The sequence below is a fragment of the Macrobrachium nipponense genome, chromosome 2, assembly GCF_015104395.2.
Source record: "Macrobrachium nipponense isolate FS-2020 chromosome 2, ASM1510439v2, whole genome shotgun sequence".
NCBI classification, from domain to species: Eukaryota; Metazoa; Arthropoda; class Malacostraca; order Decapoda; family Palaemonidae; genus Macrobrachium; species Macrobrachium nipponense.
Genome location: NC_087201.1, coordinates 82,614,140 through 82,634,644, shown reverse-complemented (window position 1 = coordinate 82,634,644; position 20,505 = coordinate 82,614,140). Strand labels below are relative to the sequence as shown.

At 37.1% G+C, this 20,505-nt stretch overlaps 2 protein-coding genes across 5 annotated transcripts in view; one reads left to right on the top strand and one right to left on the bottom strand.

The window, feature by feature from the left end:
• Positions 1-20,505, bottom strand: part of LOC135220726 (transmembrane protease serine 11D-like) — a 496,130-nt gene that overhangs the window by 455,318 nt on the left and 20,307 nt on the right. The gene's annotated exons all lie outside the window — the stretch shown is intronic.
• LOC135221478 (uncharacterized) lies at positions 4,382-13,147 on the top strand. Its single transcript, XM_064259225.1, has 4 exons — positions 4,382-5,986; positions 7,253-7,321; positions 8,069-8,158; positions 12,073-13,147. Exons 1-4 carry the CDS (start codon positions 4,877-4,879, stop codon positions 12,136-12,138), a joined length of 1,335 nt encoding a protein of 444 aa, XP_064115295.1. The 5' UTR covers positions 4,382-4,876; the 3' UTR covers positions 12,139-13,147.

Sequence of the window (20,505 nt, the reverse complement as noted above, 5' to 3'; positions counted from 1 at the left end):
GCCGTTTGACGTAACCTGAACAACCAATTGGTAGATGGAAGTGAGTATGATCATTATTATTAGAAGCCAAGTTACAACCATAGTTGGAAACGTAGAATGATGCTAACCAATGTATAACCACTAAACACTCACACTAAACAAACACACTCACTGAACACTCACGCTACATTACACTACATTACATGAACACCAAACACTCACTGTACCCCAAACACTCACAAAACATCCACTAAACACTCACTTAATCCTAAACATTCATTGAACACTGACTAATCACTATACATTAAACATTCACTAAGTACTCACTATACACTAAACACTTACTAAAAATTCACTACACACTCCCCCAACCCTAAATGCTCATTACAGTAAATACTCACTTCATCCTAAATGCTCATTAAACCATTAAACACTATACAGCCAATGAACATTCATTCACTAGTGACTCAAACACTAAAGACTTACACACTAAACATTCACTAAACACAAACATTCACAAGAAATTGGCTAAATACTCACTGAATACTTACTAAGCATTCATTTAACACTAACATTCACAAAACATAAGCTAAACCCTAAACACTCACTACTTACAAAGTAAACATTCATTGAGTACTTACACATTAAGCATTCACTAAATGCTTGCACACTAAACATTCACTAATCACTAACATGTACTAAACCTTCACTAAACCCTAACATTCACAAGTAATTCACTAAGATTCACTGAATATTTACACACTAAACATTCACTAAACCCTAGACTGATTAAACATTCAATGAATACTTACACAATAAACATTCACTAATATTTAAAAAACATTCACTAAACCCTAACACTCAATAAACTTTCACTGAATATTTACACAATAAACATTCACTAACGTTCACTAAGCCGTAAACTAAACATTCACTAAGTTTACTCACTAAACCCTGAACACTTACTCATTAAACATGAACGATACAAAAACTTCACAATAGCACTAAGCTCCTGTTCAATTTGCAGGATACCAGACCTTTCAAGATGGCTGAAAGGTTTTGCAGCGCCACCCTGACGGAAGACCACTGAACTATGTAGTACTGGTACAGAGATCACAACTCCAGGCATGTACCCTCTATGGCTGGATAGAATAGTGTAGGAAGATTAAGAGTGCAAACGATGATCATAAATATGAAATAGTTTATAAATCATGCAAAATGTGCTCACTGAACGACGGCGCCATGAGGTAATATCAAGATCAGGCTTAAGATTTTTATTAGTTTTCCTATGGCGTCACAGCAGACGATCACCTGATAAGCTGCCGCCATCTTTTAGGTCATGCATTATAAACAAAGGAAATCTCAGATTTCGTTATTCTAAGGAATTATGAACCATATCACGAAAAACAGCAAGCAAGGACAATTCACAAACAGAAGATTGATTACATTGGGTGCGTGAAAGATATGTAAAAATAAACAAACTTGTAAATAAGAAAAAGGATAGTGCCTTTGTTACACTTTGAGATGCGATTTAATAAATAACCCTCCATAGATTTAAGTGATGAATGCGATTTTGGATATATGAAAAATTGTAGTTCATGTAATTGAAGATATCGAATGGGAGAAATGTTGGACAATAAGGTTTTCTTTGTGAGCGACACGGTGTCATGGTATTTTTCCGCGGTTTTTTTGAAACTTTCATTTCTTGTCCTCGTGTGCATTTGGGACCCCGTTGTTAATTCTTTTAAAGTTTATCTCCTTTTGTAAGTTGTCCGTTGGCGCGAGTCCGCCTTTCAGTTCATGTATTTTGTTAAATTTACATTGTTTAATTTCAGGCCAGACTAACATAGTCCCACCCCATTCAAAGGCTTAGAACCTATCCAGTCAGGGGGACATTTTCGACAACACTAGCTTTTTTTTTTTTTTTTTTTGCACTTTTGATATTTAATATCAATCTTAACAACTACGCAATTCACTATCCACTACTTCAAGTTTTACAGATTTGACGAAAACAACTTCCTAAATCCTCTACCATTTGACAGAGAACGCAATGGCTGTTAATGAATTACTTTGTGAAATATTTATGCCCTAGGATTCTTTAATCATTCACCATTATAACTAATTACACTAACAATTAATAACACTCATCACTAACGAAGTGATTTAAGAAGATTTTCATGTCTTGATAGCAGAAAATTAGCCCTGTTTATACTGAAAATCCACAGTGCTCTCCTTCTTCCACTAATCTTTTGAGTTTCATCTCCCTGTTTACCATTTGTGGCATCCAAACACACTGCAAGTGTTTACCATATATAAAGCATAAATAGGTGCAATATTGTTGCAAATTTCCGAGAAATCGTTCTTATCATGATTGCGTTAGTAAGTACGAATGTGGCAGAGATCACTATTTTGACCCTTCCCGGGAGCTATATATATACATATATATATATTTATATATATATATATATATATATATATATATATATATAATATATATATATATATATATATATATATATATATATATATATATATATATATATATATATATATATATATATATATATATATACTATCAGCGAATACACGGGAAAATGATAGTCAGAAATCCAAGCGCTTCGTCTTTACTAAGACATTGTCGTTCCTTGACAAATGTCTTAGTAAAGACGAAAGCGCTTGGATTTCTGACTTATTTTCCTGTAGTATTCGCTTATTTAATGAAGTCACGTGCATCTACTGTGATTTTTTATGCATATATAATATATATATATATATATATATATATATATATATATTATATATACGTATATAATTAAATCTAGTTTAGATAAAATGGCTCAGTGTGTAATGAAGTGGTTCATGTTGATAGTTTTCAGTTTTCAACAGTTAGTAAGTACGAATGTGGCAGAAATCACTATTTTGACCCTTCCCGGGAGCTATATAATATATATATTATATATATATATATATATATATATATATATATATATATATATACTATATATATATAGTATATAGATATATAAATATATAAATATATAAATATATAGAATATATAAAAACGGGAAAATGATAGTCAGAAAATCCAAGCGCTTTCGTCTTTACTAAGACATTGTCGTTCCCAAGGTATATAGAATAAGGGAGGACATTCTATTATACCTTGGTCGTTCCTTGACAATGTCTTAGTAAAGACGAAAGCGCTTGGATTTGCTGACTATCATTTTCCTGTAGTATTCGACGTATTTAATGAAGTCACGTGCATCTACTGTGATTTTTTATGTATATGTATATATATATATATATATTATATATATATATATATATATATATATATAATAATGCATAAAAAATCACCATAGATGCACGTGACTTCATTAAATAAGCGAATACCACAGGATATGATAGTCAGAAAAATCCAAGCGCTTTCGTCGTTTACTAAGACATTGTTAAGGAACGACAATGTCTTAGTAAAGACAAAAGCGCTTGGATTTCTGACTATCATTTTCCTGTGGTATTCCTGTCCTTCCTTCTCCGAATATCAGAGAACTTGAAGAAAGGAAAGAACTATTTTGGTTAAGACCAACTAGTCTTGTAAAAGTAAGTTTACATGGAAAAAACCGTTGGATAGTTTATGCATATAATATATATATATATATATATATATATATATATATATATATATATATATATATATATATATATATATGCATAAACTATCCAACGGTTTTTTTCCATGTAAACTTACTTCTACAAGACTAGTGGTCTTAACCAAGATAGTCATTTCATTTCTTCAAGTTCTCTGATATTCCTACACACACGGAGAAGGAAGGACAATGAGAGAGAGAGAGAGAGAGAGAAAAAAGACAATGGAAGAAGGGGGAAGTCATTCTTATGATCTCGGACAATGGGCAAATCCACTTGTGACTGGAAGGGTGGTTTTTCTCGACATTTACAAAGACTTCCAGCCATCCTGAGCGTCCTGCCATGTGACACCTTGACAAAAGTCTCTTATAACCACGGAAGATAAGTTTTCAGCAAGTTAAGCAATCTGACTTTGTTAATTGTATACAGCCGAGCAACCAGGTCAAAAGTAGTTACCATATGATACACCACATGGCGAGAGGATGGCCGTCAATGAAAGGTGCACAAAACACGAAATGAGAGGGTTAGAATAAAGGATAAATCCATCATCGATCTCATTCACTTTTCGTTGAGTCTTCCTCCAGTTTATCCCATTGTTTTATTTTCTGTCGAGAGCCGGATCCTCGTTGCTCAAAGATCTTTGGAGGACAGAGGAGAGGAACGGAGATTAGATCAGATTCAGTCATCACCTGGCTTTACCAGAATGTATTACATTTATGCGTCATCTTAGTTGAGATACATAACGGGTGATTCCTTATCATTAAACATTTTCTAAAGCCAGAGTGACTCCCAACACGTGTGATTTCATCAGAAAAGTCTTCCACTGAAGGAAAGGAATGTCGTCTACGAACTAGTGGTGATTTTTAATGACTTCCATATACTCATCTCAGACTAATGTGAATTTTAGAATTTGACAATAGTGAAGTTAATTAAGTGTTTATATACAGTGATCGTGTCGCAACCATTAATATACCATCCTTGTCCACGCAGTACTTACATAAACAGCAATGGTTTACGAAAAGTGAAGAGCAGCCCTTAACTTTAACACTGAAGTGCCTCGTCAACGATTGTGATGTGTACAAAGTGGTTAGCAACCTCGTAACTACAAATGAGAGGGAAATCAACTGCTTCATAACTTTCCAGTAATGTACGAAATATTAAACACCTAGACAAGCTCAGGTCCCGTCCTAACGTGTATGACCTTGGCTAAACACAACTATAGCATCAGCTAAAACCCCACAATACCTCTATCGCCATGATTCCCCGAACCCAAACCACAATGGCTCCCCGAACCCCAACCACAATAGCTCCATGCACCCGAACCACAATAACTCCCCAAACCCCAACCACAATAGCTCCATGCACCCGAACCACAATAGCTCCCCAAACTCCAACAATAATTGCTGACCTTCCAGTCATTCCAATGGACCTGGAAAGTTTCGCGATGCGAACCTACCCAACGCCATTCGTTCATATCGAACGCTGGAGCAAAGTGTGGGCGTGTTTTCCAGTGACCTACAGTTACCCGCTACGCGCCTGGAAGTTTTCCCCTTGCTTGTGCTTCTGGGTATTTTGCGGCATCGGCCTCAACGTGCCCTGCTTCTACGACTGCCTGATGGCGTCCGTGAGCAGCGACAACAGCCTCACTCTCTACGTCATGATCCTGATCGTGGTGGTCATGAGCATCTCGGCCGTGTGCATGCACGTCCTGACTCTCATCTACTACAAGGAGTGGATCGCCTTCCTCGACGGCTGGATGAAGTTCGAGAGGAAGTTCCCCGCCTTCACGACGGGGGTCCATTCGTCCAAACTGGCCATCCCTCTCTTCATCGGCTTCGTGATCTGCGTGATTTTCTTCGCGTTCAACATCTTCAACGAACTGCGCTTCAACCTGATCCATAACGACGGCATATGGCGCATGCTTTCCCTGGTGTATGTGTACGTGATTTACAGCTACACCCTCTCCATGCCCGTCCTCTGGGTGGTCATGGCTTCTAGGGTGTTCGTTCTCTGTCTCACGCACATTAAAACAGAGCTGCAGAGCATCCTCGAGTGCGCGAAATTCGGCCAACAGATAACGTCGCCGGTGCAAAAGTGCATCGCGGACGGCGACATTAATCGCCTGCAGGAAGCCGTGCTGGAGCTGCGAAGTAGTATCCTGGCCTTCAAGAGGGTGATGGGGCCTTTCATGTTAGTCCTCGTCCCCCACCACATCATCTCCCTCATCTGCTTCCTGTACTGGACGATGGTTTCGGCTCTAGATTACACAGACTGGTACTTTCCCGTCAGCTTCGGCCTCTTGTCCATTCAAGCCATTGCGCCTATATTCTGCGGGGCCATTTACAGTGAAGATGTACATCTCAAGGTGAGCTTTAAATGCAGATTTTATTTCTAATTGAGTAAAATTATAGATCTTATAGCAAACGAAATTTACTTCTGATATTTAAAAAAAATTCAAGTGTTCATGTATAGCGCAACAATTTATTGAAAGATAAAAGTCTACAACACACATTAAACACTTTATATCATTTTAATTTTATGTCTAAATTTATAACAACAACGATGTCAACACCCCAATCAACAATCATAATAATAATATTGAAACATATGTTGACATATTTACGCTACTTCACAAAGCTTCAATTCTTCCATTAATTCTTTCCTGGCTATCGACAGATTTAAAGAAGTAAAGTGTTTTGCCTTGAGAAACCATAAAATTTCCAACAGTTAAATTATCGGAACCGGTTATCTTGCAAAAATTTGGAGGTCACACTGACATAATAGCGCATAATTCTTCTGATTTACCACTAGCTTATACTTTTCTCTTAAATATCTTCGACACATCTCAATACCCAAAATTAAAGTTCCAAATATAGTGCTACTACTACAGCCAAGAATCACTAAAATCTGTGATAAAAGGTCTCTCCGATGAGCGTCCCACGAATGACACCCCCCCCCCCCCACCCCCCCCCCCCCATCAGTAATTCCGACTATGATCCTGTGAGATTCATGACCACATAGGTTGTAGCATTAACTTCTCGAATGTATTCAACTAAACGTTCCCCCATGATAACCTGTGGAAAGGAACCACAAGGGTCTGACTAGTGAGGCAGCACTACTGTGATTAACTTTAACTACAAAATTTAAAAATAAATATAAATAAAAAAAATAACTGTCTACCAACAAGGAAGAGCAGCGATAAAAATTACGATTCCAACAAACTGAATTCCTGGGTATGTAAGACCTCAAATTGTAACTTTGAAACTACACTAAAATACTGACATTTAATCCTTTCACTCATTCTGTCAGTCTCTTACACACGCTGTTACGTGCAGTGAAATCTAACACAAATAACCAACTTTGCTTAACTTAGCAAGAACAAAACGTTAAAACGTAAGTTACGAGGGCTGCTCATATCAGACAATTGAGCACCAACGGAAAATGTTTTTCTCCACAAAAATTCTTCTAAAACTGTGGAGGTAACAGGCCCCCAACTACAGCCGCCCCCCCCAAACAAAAAAAATTTACTTAAGAATATCTCACCTGTCTATTTTACTGATTTCATAAAGACTCGGCTTTTATTCTTAACATATCAAGTATAAACAGTGAGCTTTTTTATTTTCCTTTCCAGAAAAATGCCCTTATTGAACCGCTTATACTTCTAAAAGGAACAATGAAGGACGACGCACGAAAAAGCAAGGTAAGAAACAAGCCGTTGATCTACATATAATTAAAATTATATGAATCACTCTCCAGTTTTCTTGATGGTACGAAAGACTCTAGTGTAAAAATATAGTTTCGAAATATTCTGTCATTATTACCAGTTCGGTAAATCTGGTTATTATAATTAGCAATATTTGACAAAACAAGAACATATTTTTGTAATGTTTGGCCATTTAACGTAAAGCCACGCTCTCCCATTGAACACTCTTAACATATACGTAAAGTATTTTTGTATCTAGTTGAGTCTACTCTGGATCCTGCGTCGACTTTAACTATAATATTCAGCAGAGACGGTACAACATTGTAGAAATCATATGTCAAGATTAAATCTAAATTTGTAATTTGTTTTCTTTATTCAACCTCACGATATTTAATCTAGTTATACATTTTCACCAAAGACATTTAATTAGACATACTTTGTTCTTACCATCTACACCGTTGCTCGATATAAATGGGTGCACATTCAGAATAATCGTATGGATACCTTACAGAAACCAATATCGAAGGCGGTAGTACAGAATTCACGTTAGGAATAACAAAAACTGACGAAATTGCAGAAGGAACAACTGCTACCAGGCTAACTCTCTCCTTATACAACAACTATATTTATCCAACGAAAGACCGATAATTTAAAAATTTCTCAAAGATTTCAACATTTCACAAAAGGACGATGAATCAAGGTCAAAACGGAAAGAAACTTCATAACCGTTTTTTTTTCTAACAGATGGCGACCCTTATCGACCACATTAGCAGAATGGACGCTCAAATTGAGGGGCGCGGGTTCTTCACGCTTAACAAGAGTATGGCAACTACGGTGGGTACAGAGTGCTTCATTCTACCGATGATTATTTCACTGTCATTCACGCCATGATCTTACTTTGACTTTTCAACTTCCGTATAATTCTACAAAATGTTACACAATTTCGATGGAATAGACTCTATACTCAGCTGGGACTATTTTCAACGTCGTGTCACCTGGAAATCTCTAATAAAGATAATGGCATAAACAAATACACAGCACGCACGCGCGCGCACCACACACATAAAATCAACACGTTTTCTCTTAAAAGAACTGAACTGAATATATAATTTAGGCCAAAGGCCAAACACTGGGACCTATGAGGTCATTCAGCGCTTCTCTCAAAAGAGCAAACAAAAGCGAGGAAAAAAATATGAACGCCCACATACAGCTACTTTAACTGATACAAGGGACGTCCACATTACTCGCTTCATATACCTACACAGAAGGCTCATCGACAGCCTCCTGAAACCTCATATCGCTCTATTCACCTTTTGCATGCACACATACTATAATACATTATACTATGAAAATACTCCATCTCAACAGCTTCAACCTTCTTTTACTTGCATTCCATATCCACGTTAATTTCATTGAAAAGAAAGAAAAAGTTGGCTTCCATGGACACTACAAGTCTCACCTTAATCTTCTGCACTTATCTTGTTGCCTTCTTGCTTTACCAATTGTGTGACTCCTACCATCACCCAACATATTCGGTCCAAAATATCAACAAAAGTCAATTGCTTCTACTCTATTATCGTGCATTTCGCCATTCTAGTCTTCATTTTCATTGGTTACACTTGCCATCACAGCCTTACTCTCGCTCACATTTACTAACACATTTCCCTCAAGCAAACAATATTAAAACTCTTCTCTAGTTTCAGTCATTTCTCTTCGCTAATCCTAATCAGTACTGCATTATCTGCAAACACCAGCAGGTTCACTGTCCATTCATGTGCCATTCTCTGGTTTCATAGCTTTGCAACTCCATCTATTGACCTTTGTCTGACCTCTCGCTCCAATCCATACATAAAGATATCAAATAACCCAACCCATAACGTCCAAAAATTTTACTTACGATATATCAAAATGGGGTTACCACTAAACCACTCGATCACAAGGAACATCATCTATTTCCGCTCACCCGCACCTACGTTTGACATCTGTTGAAACTCAAAATACATTTTGCTAGAGTCATCCTCACCCCTGTCAATGCGTTTATTGTTTCCAGATTGATATATATACGTACTTACATACATACATAAGTACTTACACAATTATATATAATATATATATATCTATCTATATATATATAATATATAATATATATATATATATATATATATATATATATATTAGATAGATAGATAGATAGATATATGTTATATATATATATTAATGTATGTAAGTACGTATGTATGTATAAACCATACATTAAAAATATACATAAGTGTGCATGTATGTATAATTTCCTCAGTATACGAGAATATAATTATAATGAAAATTATGCTTCATTTTTTTTCGTTCACGATACCATACATGTACATAGCAACTCCTAAATAATTCTCAATACAGAAAAGTTTTTACGACTGTAACAACTAGACCAGTCTTAAATACGAATCTTCTTGCCCCGACTATTATGGAATTATAACTGGAATATAAAATCTAGACCAAAGTCTAATCGCTGGGACCTACGAGGTCATTCAGTGCTTAAAATAATGTTGAAAACATTGTTAGATGGAGGAAAGAGAATATAAATGTAGGTATAGTAAAGGGAATGAAAGAGGTTGTAGTTAGGAGCCTAATGGGCACTGCAAAGAACCTCGAGTAATGCCTACAGTGCACTGTTCGAGGAGGTACAGTCAAGTCCAAAAGTCCGTCGACACTATCTGGTCATTTTATCGGTACATAGACGGGGCTAGTTTTGACACCACCAGGGAACTTCTAGCGACCGTTCTTCGCTCTTCCCAGTTGAAATGGGCAGAGTCAAGAGAGGAGGAGAAGCCTGGTCTAACATAACGATAATTATATTTTGTCCACTCCTGTATGACATATGCAATGATAATCATTCCGCACATTTCCAGCGCTTGGATAGATTCACAGGGTTGAAATATACAGTAGATAGTTGTAGTCCTTCAAACAATATATAATTAGATTTTCTTGCGCATGTTAAATACGGCATCGTCTAGTAAACTCTATTATACTTTAAACCAATTAATTTTGACTAAGATTTTTATTAGGAATGTGGTTTTGATGTTCTCCATTCTTGCCAATATTTTTATTATTATGGCAATTCCCATCACTGTAACAGCATCACCACTATCCGTAGGGGGAGGTGGAGTTGTAGTAGCAGTAGTTGAAAGACCGAGGCAGAGAGAGAGAGAGAGAGAGAGAGAGAGAGAGAGAGAGAGAGAGAGAGAGAGAGAGAGAGAGAGAGAGAGTGTTCTGTGTAAGTTCTTGTCTGTGGAGTGCAGCACAGTGGCCAGACTTCGGCCTATTCAAAGTAAAATAGGCCAAAGTCTGGTCACCGTCGGGTGAAGTGGTTGAATCACCTATTAGAAATAGTTTAAGTTTCTTTCGTAGAATTGCGTTGCATATTTATATATATTTCCTGTTTCAGACGTCTTATAGGAAAACTTTATTCAAATAGAAAAATGTTATATTTAATTATCTTATGTTTTTTTTTAATATTATTTCAGCTTTGAGCTGTTTTAAGAGATGAGAATTATTGTTAAGCATCGTTCTTTAGCATTTTCCATTTTTCAGTCTACTTTTCTGACATGGGAACTGTTTTGCCCGTCGGGAAAATGCACCACGATGTGGATGGACCAAGTAAACCTTTCATTGACACAAGCATATTGATATGAAAAAAAAAATACAGGATACAAATCATATCTCCATAATATGAATGATTTTTATCACGCCTTCGTATGGGATTTAAATATCATTTAAATAATGGATCATATCTTCATATTTGTGAGAATGAAAAGATTTAAGTAAAAAGTGTTACCAGTGATGAATACAGGCCAATATGATACTACTCCAAAGGATACAACCTCAAAAAACATTTAAGCAAAACAAAAAAAATCATAATCACTTTACAAATAGATTTGATCATATGTTCTATAGAAACTATATTTATACATATAAATAATTTCCTAATAGTCATAAGAGGAAACTGCCAAGTGTATTATGCATAACTGTTATAAAAAGAAGTAAAATGACGGGTGATTACTTAATACGTACACCTAACAGGACTTCAATGTAGACAACTGTGCTCTTGACAATCTCTCTCTCTCTCTCTGTCTCTCTCCAGATAAACCTAATAAGTTATCCTGTCTATGCAAAGATAAAAATCAAATTTGCAATACAAAGGAGAGTATGATGATAAAAATCAAATTTGCAATACAAAGGATAGTATGATAATGGCAAATAAATTTAAGTTGAATAGATTTTACTAGAATGTCAAATTTAACATGCGGCAAGAAAATCTGCATTTCACTTGTTTTACCTAATCCCCAATTAGCGTTGCATTATGTTGGTATTATATATACAATTATACATTTTCTGAAGCACCACATCTATCTACTGTTTACATCAACCCTGTGAATCTATTCAAGCATTAGAAGTGTATGGAATGATTATCATTACATGTGTCTCACAGGAGTGGACAAAATATCATAATTATCATGTTTTAAACCGTTTTAACTCGAGAGAAAAATGAACGGCCTGGTGGTGGCGAGACTAGTGCCCTCTATGTGCGACGGACTGTTGGACTTCGCTGTTCATTAAAGGCCCTACCTCCCTACGGAACCTGACTGTTATGGTTCACCTAACTATCCCGATAACATATATGATATTTTGCTGCTGTAATTAGGCATGTAATATGTAAGTGACGCTGACTGAATTTTGTTGTTCTTGATTTCCAGGTCGTGAACACAGTGGTCACTTACCTTGTGGTGCTGATACAGTTCTATGGAAGTAGCCATGGCTGAAGGTGACAGAGACTTTCAACGTACCATAATGTTCGATGTTTCAATGTGTTCAAATGTTTAAAAAGTAATGATAAAGCTTCCCGTAATATATACTATAAATAGTTGGCATTTTTTACCAGTCCACATCAGCCTATAGGTATGCTAGTCATTTAGCAGTTCCACTTTTACTTATTTTTACTTCTCTTTTGACAATTAGTACAATTACGCATGAGTTCTCTCATTTAATAAATAGGTCAGTTTAATCATTAAAAATCAATAATATAAAAAAAATATCCCAGAATTGGTTAAATTTTGTTACTTTGATCTTGTAAAACATCCAATTATATTTTGTCAAAACTATACTAGGAATTAACACTGTCTTCAAAACCTTCTTTAGCTTAGACGGAATGCAAAGATATGTTTACGGCAGTTGAGCTTTTGAGCCTTTCTTGTAGAATCGTTTAAAGTCACACATATGAGCATACGATTATGTACCTGATACCTGTAAGAGACATTTTTAAAACAATAAGCTTTATTCTTTCCTCCTGTAACTCCCTATCGTCCTCAATGCTATAAAAATGGTCCCGTGCTACTTGAACCAGCAACGGCCAATCCTTTTTTATAATCCTTTAATGTGGAGGCTTAAGCCAGTACATCAAGTCTGTTACAAATATAAAAATAAAGCGTTTATAATGAATGGTTGATTCTATACAAATATTTACCACTATGTATATATGTAAACATGTCTGTACCTGATATCATTTTTTCCAATTAAAACTAATATTACTACTGTAAATACTGCCAGTTCTAACCTAGATTTTAACTGTAAAGAAAATCAAGAGGACTCACGCGGCGAATCACCTAAAAAAAAAATATACAGCTATGAAATCAGTTATGTGGTAGCTATAAATATAGCAAACTAAAGATTATTATTACAGAGTTTAAAGAACAATGGAATCACAACTTACACATCAATTTGTACTGTAAATATTAATTTGTACTATTGTATAACTTAATATGTGTAACTATCCCAAACCCAAGCTAATAAATCTAAATTCACATAACCTTGACTCTTAATATCCCTGTAATCATTCCTAGTCTTTTTGCACCAAGCATAATGATTAACTCTGGACCGTAAACTGGCGTCACAAACTACACGGAAAATATTTGAAAACAAGCTTGTTGGCGCGTGCTGGAACCCGGTGGACACTTGAACCCGACTAATTGGTCATAAAAAGCCAAATTTTATAAGGACCAGCGTCTATAGATAAAAAAAACATGATCTGATGATGAAACATGGATTATTGGCAACACCTATTAGCGAAGAATCGGATAAAGGTGAAAGTTGGCAAGTGAACATTTTACAACAATACCTAACTTTTGCAAGTATTATTTAGTACCTAAGTTTGATAGTTTTGATATTTAGAGAGTAAAATGAGGTCGCCTATATCTACAAAGTCTAGTCTTCAACAAATTCGATAATGGCCAATAGAATTGTCCCCGTGGTAGCAAGACTACATTTGTGCTATGGCTTGCCACTTAGTATACAAGCGAGAAGACCCGTGGTAAGATTTACGATAACGTCAATAGGTAATTATTTCTATAAAATGGGTAACAGGTACTTGGCAACAAACATCGCTTGCTGCAGCAAATACAGGGCTATAGTTTCGAAACCTGAGGTAAAACAAAATGGATTGTCTTTTTGTATTTCCGCCCTAAATAGATGTAGATCGGATAAATGAGCTGTAGACTGGTTCATTATGTGGATATATTACATACATTGAATTATACAAATACGTATGAATAAAAATGGAAGATTGCAAGCAAACAACTCATTCCCAACAAGGTCTGCTCACTTTCCCCCATGTCTCTTGGCTTTGGTCCCAACAGCTGTTGCAGAAGTTGCCATGAAACCGCCACATAATAATAATAATAATAATAATAATAATAATAATAATAATAATAATAATAATAATAATAATAATGTTATTGAGAATGATAATGCAATCAAGGGGACGATGACAAATCCTGCTCGCTATCATCGATATCGCTGAAGCCTAGGATGTGTACTAATATCAGTTAGTGAATATTTCATCTGCAAGTAGGCAGAGCCACAGTGAAGGGACATTTTCTCGATGTGTAAATTTCTTCACTGCAGGTGGAGCCTCATGACGTCATAGGTTAACGTCACTATCGCGTTCAAAGCCCTTACCTGAGGTTTTCATGGCTCTGGCACAGGAAACTCACTTTTACCCTGATAAATACAAGAACTACTGAACTTAGGTACCAAATACTAGAAAAAATTAGGTAGTTACAAAATACGCACTTGCCAACCTTCACCTTTATGCAATACTTTGATAGAAAGGTGTTGCCGAAAAACCTGTTTCATCAGCCCTGAATCACTTAGTAGACTAAGCAACCATCTAAAAAGTACCATGGTCCATGGGCTTCAACATTCATCACAAAAATGGCAGAATGAACCAGTCATCAAAAGTTTATGTCAAGCAAGGAAATGGAAAGGGCTTTGCTCATATGGTGGCAGCTTTCAATAGGTGTAATGGTTTGTGGCAAGGCATCATGGAGTTAAAAGCTTTCTAAAGACTGGTTTTTTTCACTCCAAACTTAGGTGCAACCGTACTAACCACAGAGCCCATGGAAAAGCTTGGTATCCTTCAGAGGAAGATAAGTTTCATTAGCAATTCTAAGGCTTGGTTGACAAGCTGTTACTTACTGGATCTCAAATCTGTAACACTACTGAAATTGGAGTGTTGTTTTTACAGTTCTCTGCTCAACGATGTGAGCTCAAGAAGTTACCTGGTTAAAGCTTAGCAAACAATGTTTTATGCTGTGTTGTGCAAATGTCTCTGGTTCTCACATGCTAAAACATGCAGTAGCTATACGTACATTCACAGCATCCCATTGTTTCCACGGGATGATGGATAGGCTTCCTGTGTTCACATACATTATTACTTAAGATTGGTTTCAGGACCAAGTATGCAAGGAAGTTACCCAATAATCATCAGAAAAATCCTTGCTATTTCTCAATACTATTGAGTAAAGGATCTCCTGATTCTTGACAATTTACCTGAACATCCAACTGAGCAAGAGTCGATTACAGAGAAGTCACATTTGTTTTTTTTTTTTTTGTTTTTTTTTGTTTTTTTTTTTTTTTTGTTTTTTTTTTTTTTGCTTCCTGACACACCAGTCCTTGACAATTTACCTTAACATCCAACTGAGCAAGAGTTGATTAGTACAGATAACAGCCACACTGTCTTTCTTTTGCATCCTGACAGATGTCTACCAACCAACAAATCAGGGTAGCACTGTGGCAGAGATGAAGCATAACTGACAAAGGTTCTTTGATGAAGTAATGGTGGTATTCGAGAACAAGGAAGTGGAATTTCACTTCATTACTTAAGAGGAATGGACTTTGCAGAATTGGGCAACTTCTTCCTCAAGTTGGTGATCCACAACTGTACACCTACTGAATGGTACCTCTGCTCTTACCTTGGAACTGGTTGGAATAGGTTGTAGGCTTGAGGAATGCCTAAGTATCCAGTGGCAGAGAAACCACAGGGATGTCTCCCAAAGGCACACAACTATGACACGAGGTTCAACAGGGTTGACCTCCTTGGACCCCTTAGCTGAAAGTAAGCAGTCCAAGAAATCTGAAAGTCTGAGTGACAGATCCCACCCATGTCAAAAATCTGGTAAGGATACATGGTAACAGACGGCACAAAGTAGCCATACAGACTCACATCTTGCTTATCATCAACCACAAGCTAGTTGGCAACATCTGCTCACAATCAAAGCTCAAGCCACAGTCATCAACACTTACATAAAGCAGCTTCAACTTGGCTGTTACAGTCAAGCAGAGCAATACTTTTGCTCTCTATAGCTGCTAAAGAAAGTGTCAATTATGACAGGTGAGTAGGGGATTCCCCATTCCCCTCTCCCTGCCCCACCTTCCTAGCTGCTACCAATTAATAATCATATTACCAATGATTGTTTCCAGTTTATGTCAAGGAATATTCAGATTGAAAAGTGATGGTTTGTATTTCCATATGAACAAACATGATTCACACATGTGATCAATAGAACTTACAAGAATCCAGACAATACAATGAAATTGGGGAACTAAATATTACATGGATACATTCTGGCATCATGTCCAACCCAAATGGGTGCTTTACCCATTCTGGTTATGCTTAACTTTGCCTTAAATTTATAGCACCAATAATACATTAATTTATGGCTATAGTTAAACAACAAGTAAGATTTAAATATCTTGGTTATTCTAACACTTGACCTACGTCGTTTTGTGGTTCCGTCTCACAATCTATGATAAATTTATCGAGAAATTCTTGTCCATCATTCAGATGTGAATCCAAACTTAACGCAGGAACTAGTTTGGGCACAGAGTGGACAAACCATGTTATCCTGTGCCAGAAAATGGGGCAGACGGCATCAGTCACTCACTCACTGTACTCCATCATCAATTGTACTACATTTGCTCGCTCTCATTTGTGTTGCTTTTATCGGAACTTTTTGAATTGCATTATGGCTCCTAAGGATAAGGCAGTGCTACAGAGAAAAGAAAAGCCATCTCCATGGAAGTGAAGGTAGACATAACAAAAATATCAAAAAGAGTGAAACACTGTCAAACATAGGTTGCATGCTTAGGTTTAGTCGTATGACTGCGCTGACAATCATTAGAGGTAAAATGCATGTATTACTTGAACATGTGAAAGGATCTGCTCTTATGAAATCAAATGTAATTACAAAGCAGCATAGTGGTCTCATTACTGACATGGAACAATTATTAGTGCTTTGACTAGAAGACAACAATCATTGGCATATTCCAGTTAGCCTATGTTGATTCAGGAGAAGGCTAAAAGATTGTTTGAGACATTGGAAAGAGAAAAGGGGAAAGGGAGTGAAAGTGAAGAGTTTGGGGCTAGCAATGGTTGGTTCATGCAGTTTAAGGCCCATGCTAATTTGCAAAACCTTAAGTTGCAAGGGGAAGCTGATAATGGTGATGAGAAAGCAGCAAGTGAATTTCCTAGTGTGTTGGCTGAAGTAATCAAGGAGGGAGGGGGGGTTACTGTGCTGAACAGTTATTAAATGTGGATGAGACAACTTTATTCTGGAAGCACATGCCTTCTTGTACATACATAGCCAAGGAGGAGAAGACAGCACCAGGCCAAAAAGTCAACAAGGAGAGATTGACTTTGCTTCTTGGGACTAATGCTGCTGGTGATTTCAAGCAAAAGCCTATGTTGGTGTATCTGGCAGAGAATCCAAGGGAAATGATGGGCATTTGGAAGGGTCATCTACCAGTCACCTGGAAATCCAACAAAAAGGCAAGGGTGAGGGTGATGCTTCAGATGTTTGAAGAGTAGTTCACCAATTATTTTGTGCCAGAAGTGGAGTGCTGTGCTAAAAGGAGCTGCCCTTGACGGTATTGCTAGTGCTGGACAATGCCCTTGTCAACCTGCCCATTTGGAAGACTTTCATCCTTCCCTTTTACAGCCTATAGACCAAGGTGTCATTGCTTCTTCAAGGTGTGCTAATCCTCAAGACCAAGGTGTCATTGCTTCTTCAAGGTGTGCTATACCTCAGACGAACATCTGGTATGGCCTCAAGGGCAACTAATAAGGACAAGGCCTTGACTCTACAGAACTTTTGGAACCTTACAACATTCTAGCTGCTGTAAGAAATATTTCTGATTCTTGGGATGAAGTTCACCAAATAAACTTGAATGGTGTGGAAAAAATTGTCCCCAATTTGTGTATGACCCTCCCCCAGTATCTTCAGCACCTTCTGCAGGTTCTGCCTTTCCAGACTCACCTGCACCAGTATTTCCAGCACCTTCCTCCATAGCCACAGCCTATGTAAAAGCCTGTCTCAACCCCTTTTGCAACGCCCAGTATGCAAACCAACAACATGAGTAAAAGTAAGGAATTGTTTCTTTTTAGGATAATACGTACGTATTTACCCTTGCACTGTATGTATGTGCTCAGGAATTGTTGTTTTTTATATTTCATTATTTTTACTGATTCACATCATTAAGAATGCTTAAATCCTGACTTACAAACAAAATTGGGTAATGTTGTTGCTGTAGAAATAGATCTTGGACGTAACCGGAGGTCATCCTGTAACCAAACAAAGGGCATGATATCCTACCTTACGCATCTTGAAAAAATCAAACTTAAATTTGTGTCCACTTAGCATATTGATCCACATAAGCTTGGGAGGTTCAAAATGACTGACCATCAGTACTAAGAATGTCTACTATCTTTGGACCACTGGGGGTAAAGGTATACTCGCAGCTCTTAGCAAAAAAAAGAAAAAAAGTCAAATAAACAATAAGAAGCAGGTCATCAGATATCAGTGGATTTGAGATTCACTTGATTGATACTGCAAAATGATTCACAAAGAAAATACCTTCCCATGGCTTAACAAAAGTCTTTCTTCAAGAATGTCCCTTAAATTCACATTTCTCAACGTGGGCAATATGGCCCCCTTGGGGGCCACGAGATTTTTTCAGGGGCCATAAAGCTAAATTTGAAAAATGGGGGGGCCACAGAAAATTTAGGACCCACAAAATATTTAAATGTGTAATATTTTGAAATTAATCATTACTATGCTTGGAATATTCTGTTTATCATGCTTGAGTTTACTTTACACATCATTTGATTCAATTTACCCAGTAATTTTTGCAGACAATGAAATATTCAATAGTTCCTTGCTGGACGAGTGGTTTTCGCGCTCAGCTGCCAATCTGGTGGTCCGAAGTTCAATTCCCAGCTCGGCCGGTCAGAGGAATTTATTTCTGGTGATAGAAATTCATTTCTCGATATAGTGTGGTTCGGATCCCACAATAAGCTGTAGGTCCCATTGCTAGGTGACCAAATGGTTCCTAGCCACGTAAAAATGTCTAATCCTTCGGGCCAGCCCTAAGAGAGCTGTTAATCAGCTCAGTGGTCTGGTAAAACTAAGATATACTAAACTAAACTGTCTCTCTCTCTCTCTCTCTAGTTGTCAATGAAATTTTTAAGCAGTAAACGATTGTGGTAGAGTGGCTCTCTAAGGGTAATTGCCTGCATCGTTTTGTTGCACTTTGGGACAGTGTTATCTCTTTCTTGAGTGGGACAGAACTTGGACAGAAACTTGTTGATGCAAAGAGTGACATCTACCTGTCGGACATATTTGAAAAGCTGTACAGAAATGAAAAGGAACAAAAGAATTACTCTTTTGGTCTGGGACCATTAAAATTACAAATACATGAGAGCTTCCAGTATAATTACATTAATAAACTGCAGCAAGGAATACAAACAGCAAGAACATTAGTACAAGCAGATTGGAAGCGATCTGTGGGTAAATGGGCAACCAAGGGTACCTCTTGATTAGTAAAACCACAAATGGGGACAGGGGGGCTATTGTAAAAGCAACTGTAACTTCCTATACAATTTGACAAAAAAAAAAAAAAAAAAAAAAAAAAAAAAAAACTCTCACCTGTATTGTAAAGGGAGTTACAGGTGAGCAGGCAGCAGTTGCAATTACACCCTCAATAATTACACTCTAATGCCTTATATAAGATACTCTGTGATGTAACACTTGCATCAGACCTTGCCACCACATTGTACAGTCCTGGCTGATGTACTAGTCCAAAAGGAGGGGAAGGGGTTAGTCACTCACCGCAACCAATGAACCTTAGTCAAGATGATTTTCAATCTGTTCATGACAATCTTGGGTCACAAAACAAAATGTCCTAAGAGAATTTCTAAGAACTGTGGGAGCCTTCTCCAAGGCAGACAAAAGTGAGGATGGTTTGTCAGTGTCAGATTCCAGCATTCAAGTATGTGATACTAAAAAGATGATATTGTTATGATACAATAAAGTTTGTTCATACTTACCTGGCAGTATATATATATAGCTGTATTTCTGAAATCCAACAGAAAAAAATTTTAAAAAACTTCCGACACACGCAGTGGTCGGCCAGGTTGGTTAGTACCCATTCCCGCCGCCGCTGGGAGGCGGGTATCAGGAACCATTCCCATTTTCTATTCATAATTTTTCCATTTCCACTGTCCCTGAGGGAGGTGGGTGGGTACTTGATTATTGTATATAATCTGCCAGGTAAGTATGAACAAAACTTTATTGTATCATAACAATATTCATTTTGTTCATGAAACTTACCTGTCAGATATATATATAGCTGAATCCCACCGTTGGAGGTGGGAAGGGACAGAATAGAAGGATTTTGGGTAAACAATGCATGCAGATGATTTACATCTTGGTTCCACCTGTTAGCATAGCTGGCTTCGTGTTACTGCCACGTAAGTTCCTGCTTGTGCTACTAGAGTTGCCAGCGAGGTAGAGATG

Coding starts and splice junctions, on each gene's coding strand:
- LOC135221478 (XM_064259225.1), top strand. CDS start 4,877: ATGATTCCCCGAACCCAAACCACAATGGCTCCCCGAACCCCAACCACA. Junction 5,987..7,252: donor GTGAAGATGTACATCTCAAG/GTGAGCTTTAAA, acceptor TTTCCTTTCCAG/AAAAATGCCCTTATTGAACC. Junction 8,159..12,072: donor ACAAGAGTATGGCAACTACG/GTGGGTACAGAG, acceptor CTTGATTTCCAG/GTCGTGAACACAGTGGTCAC.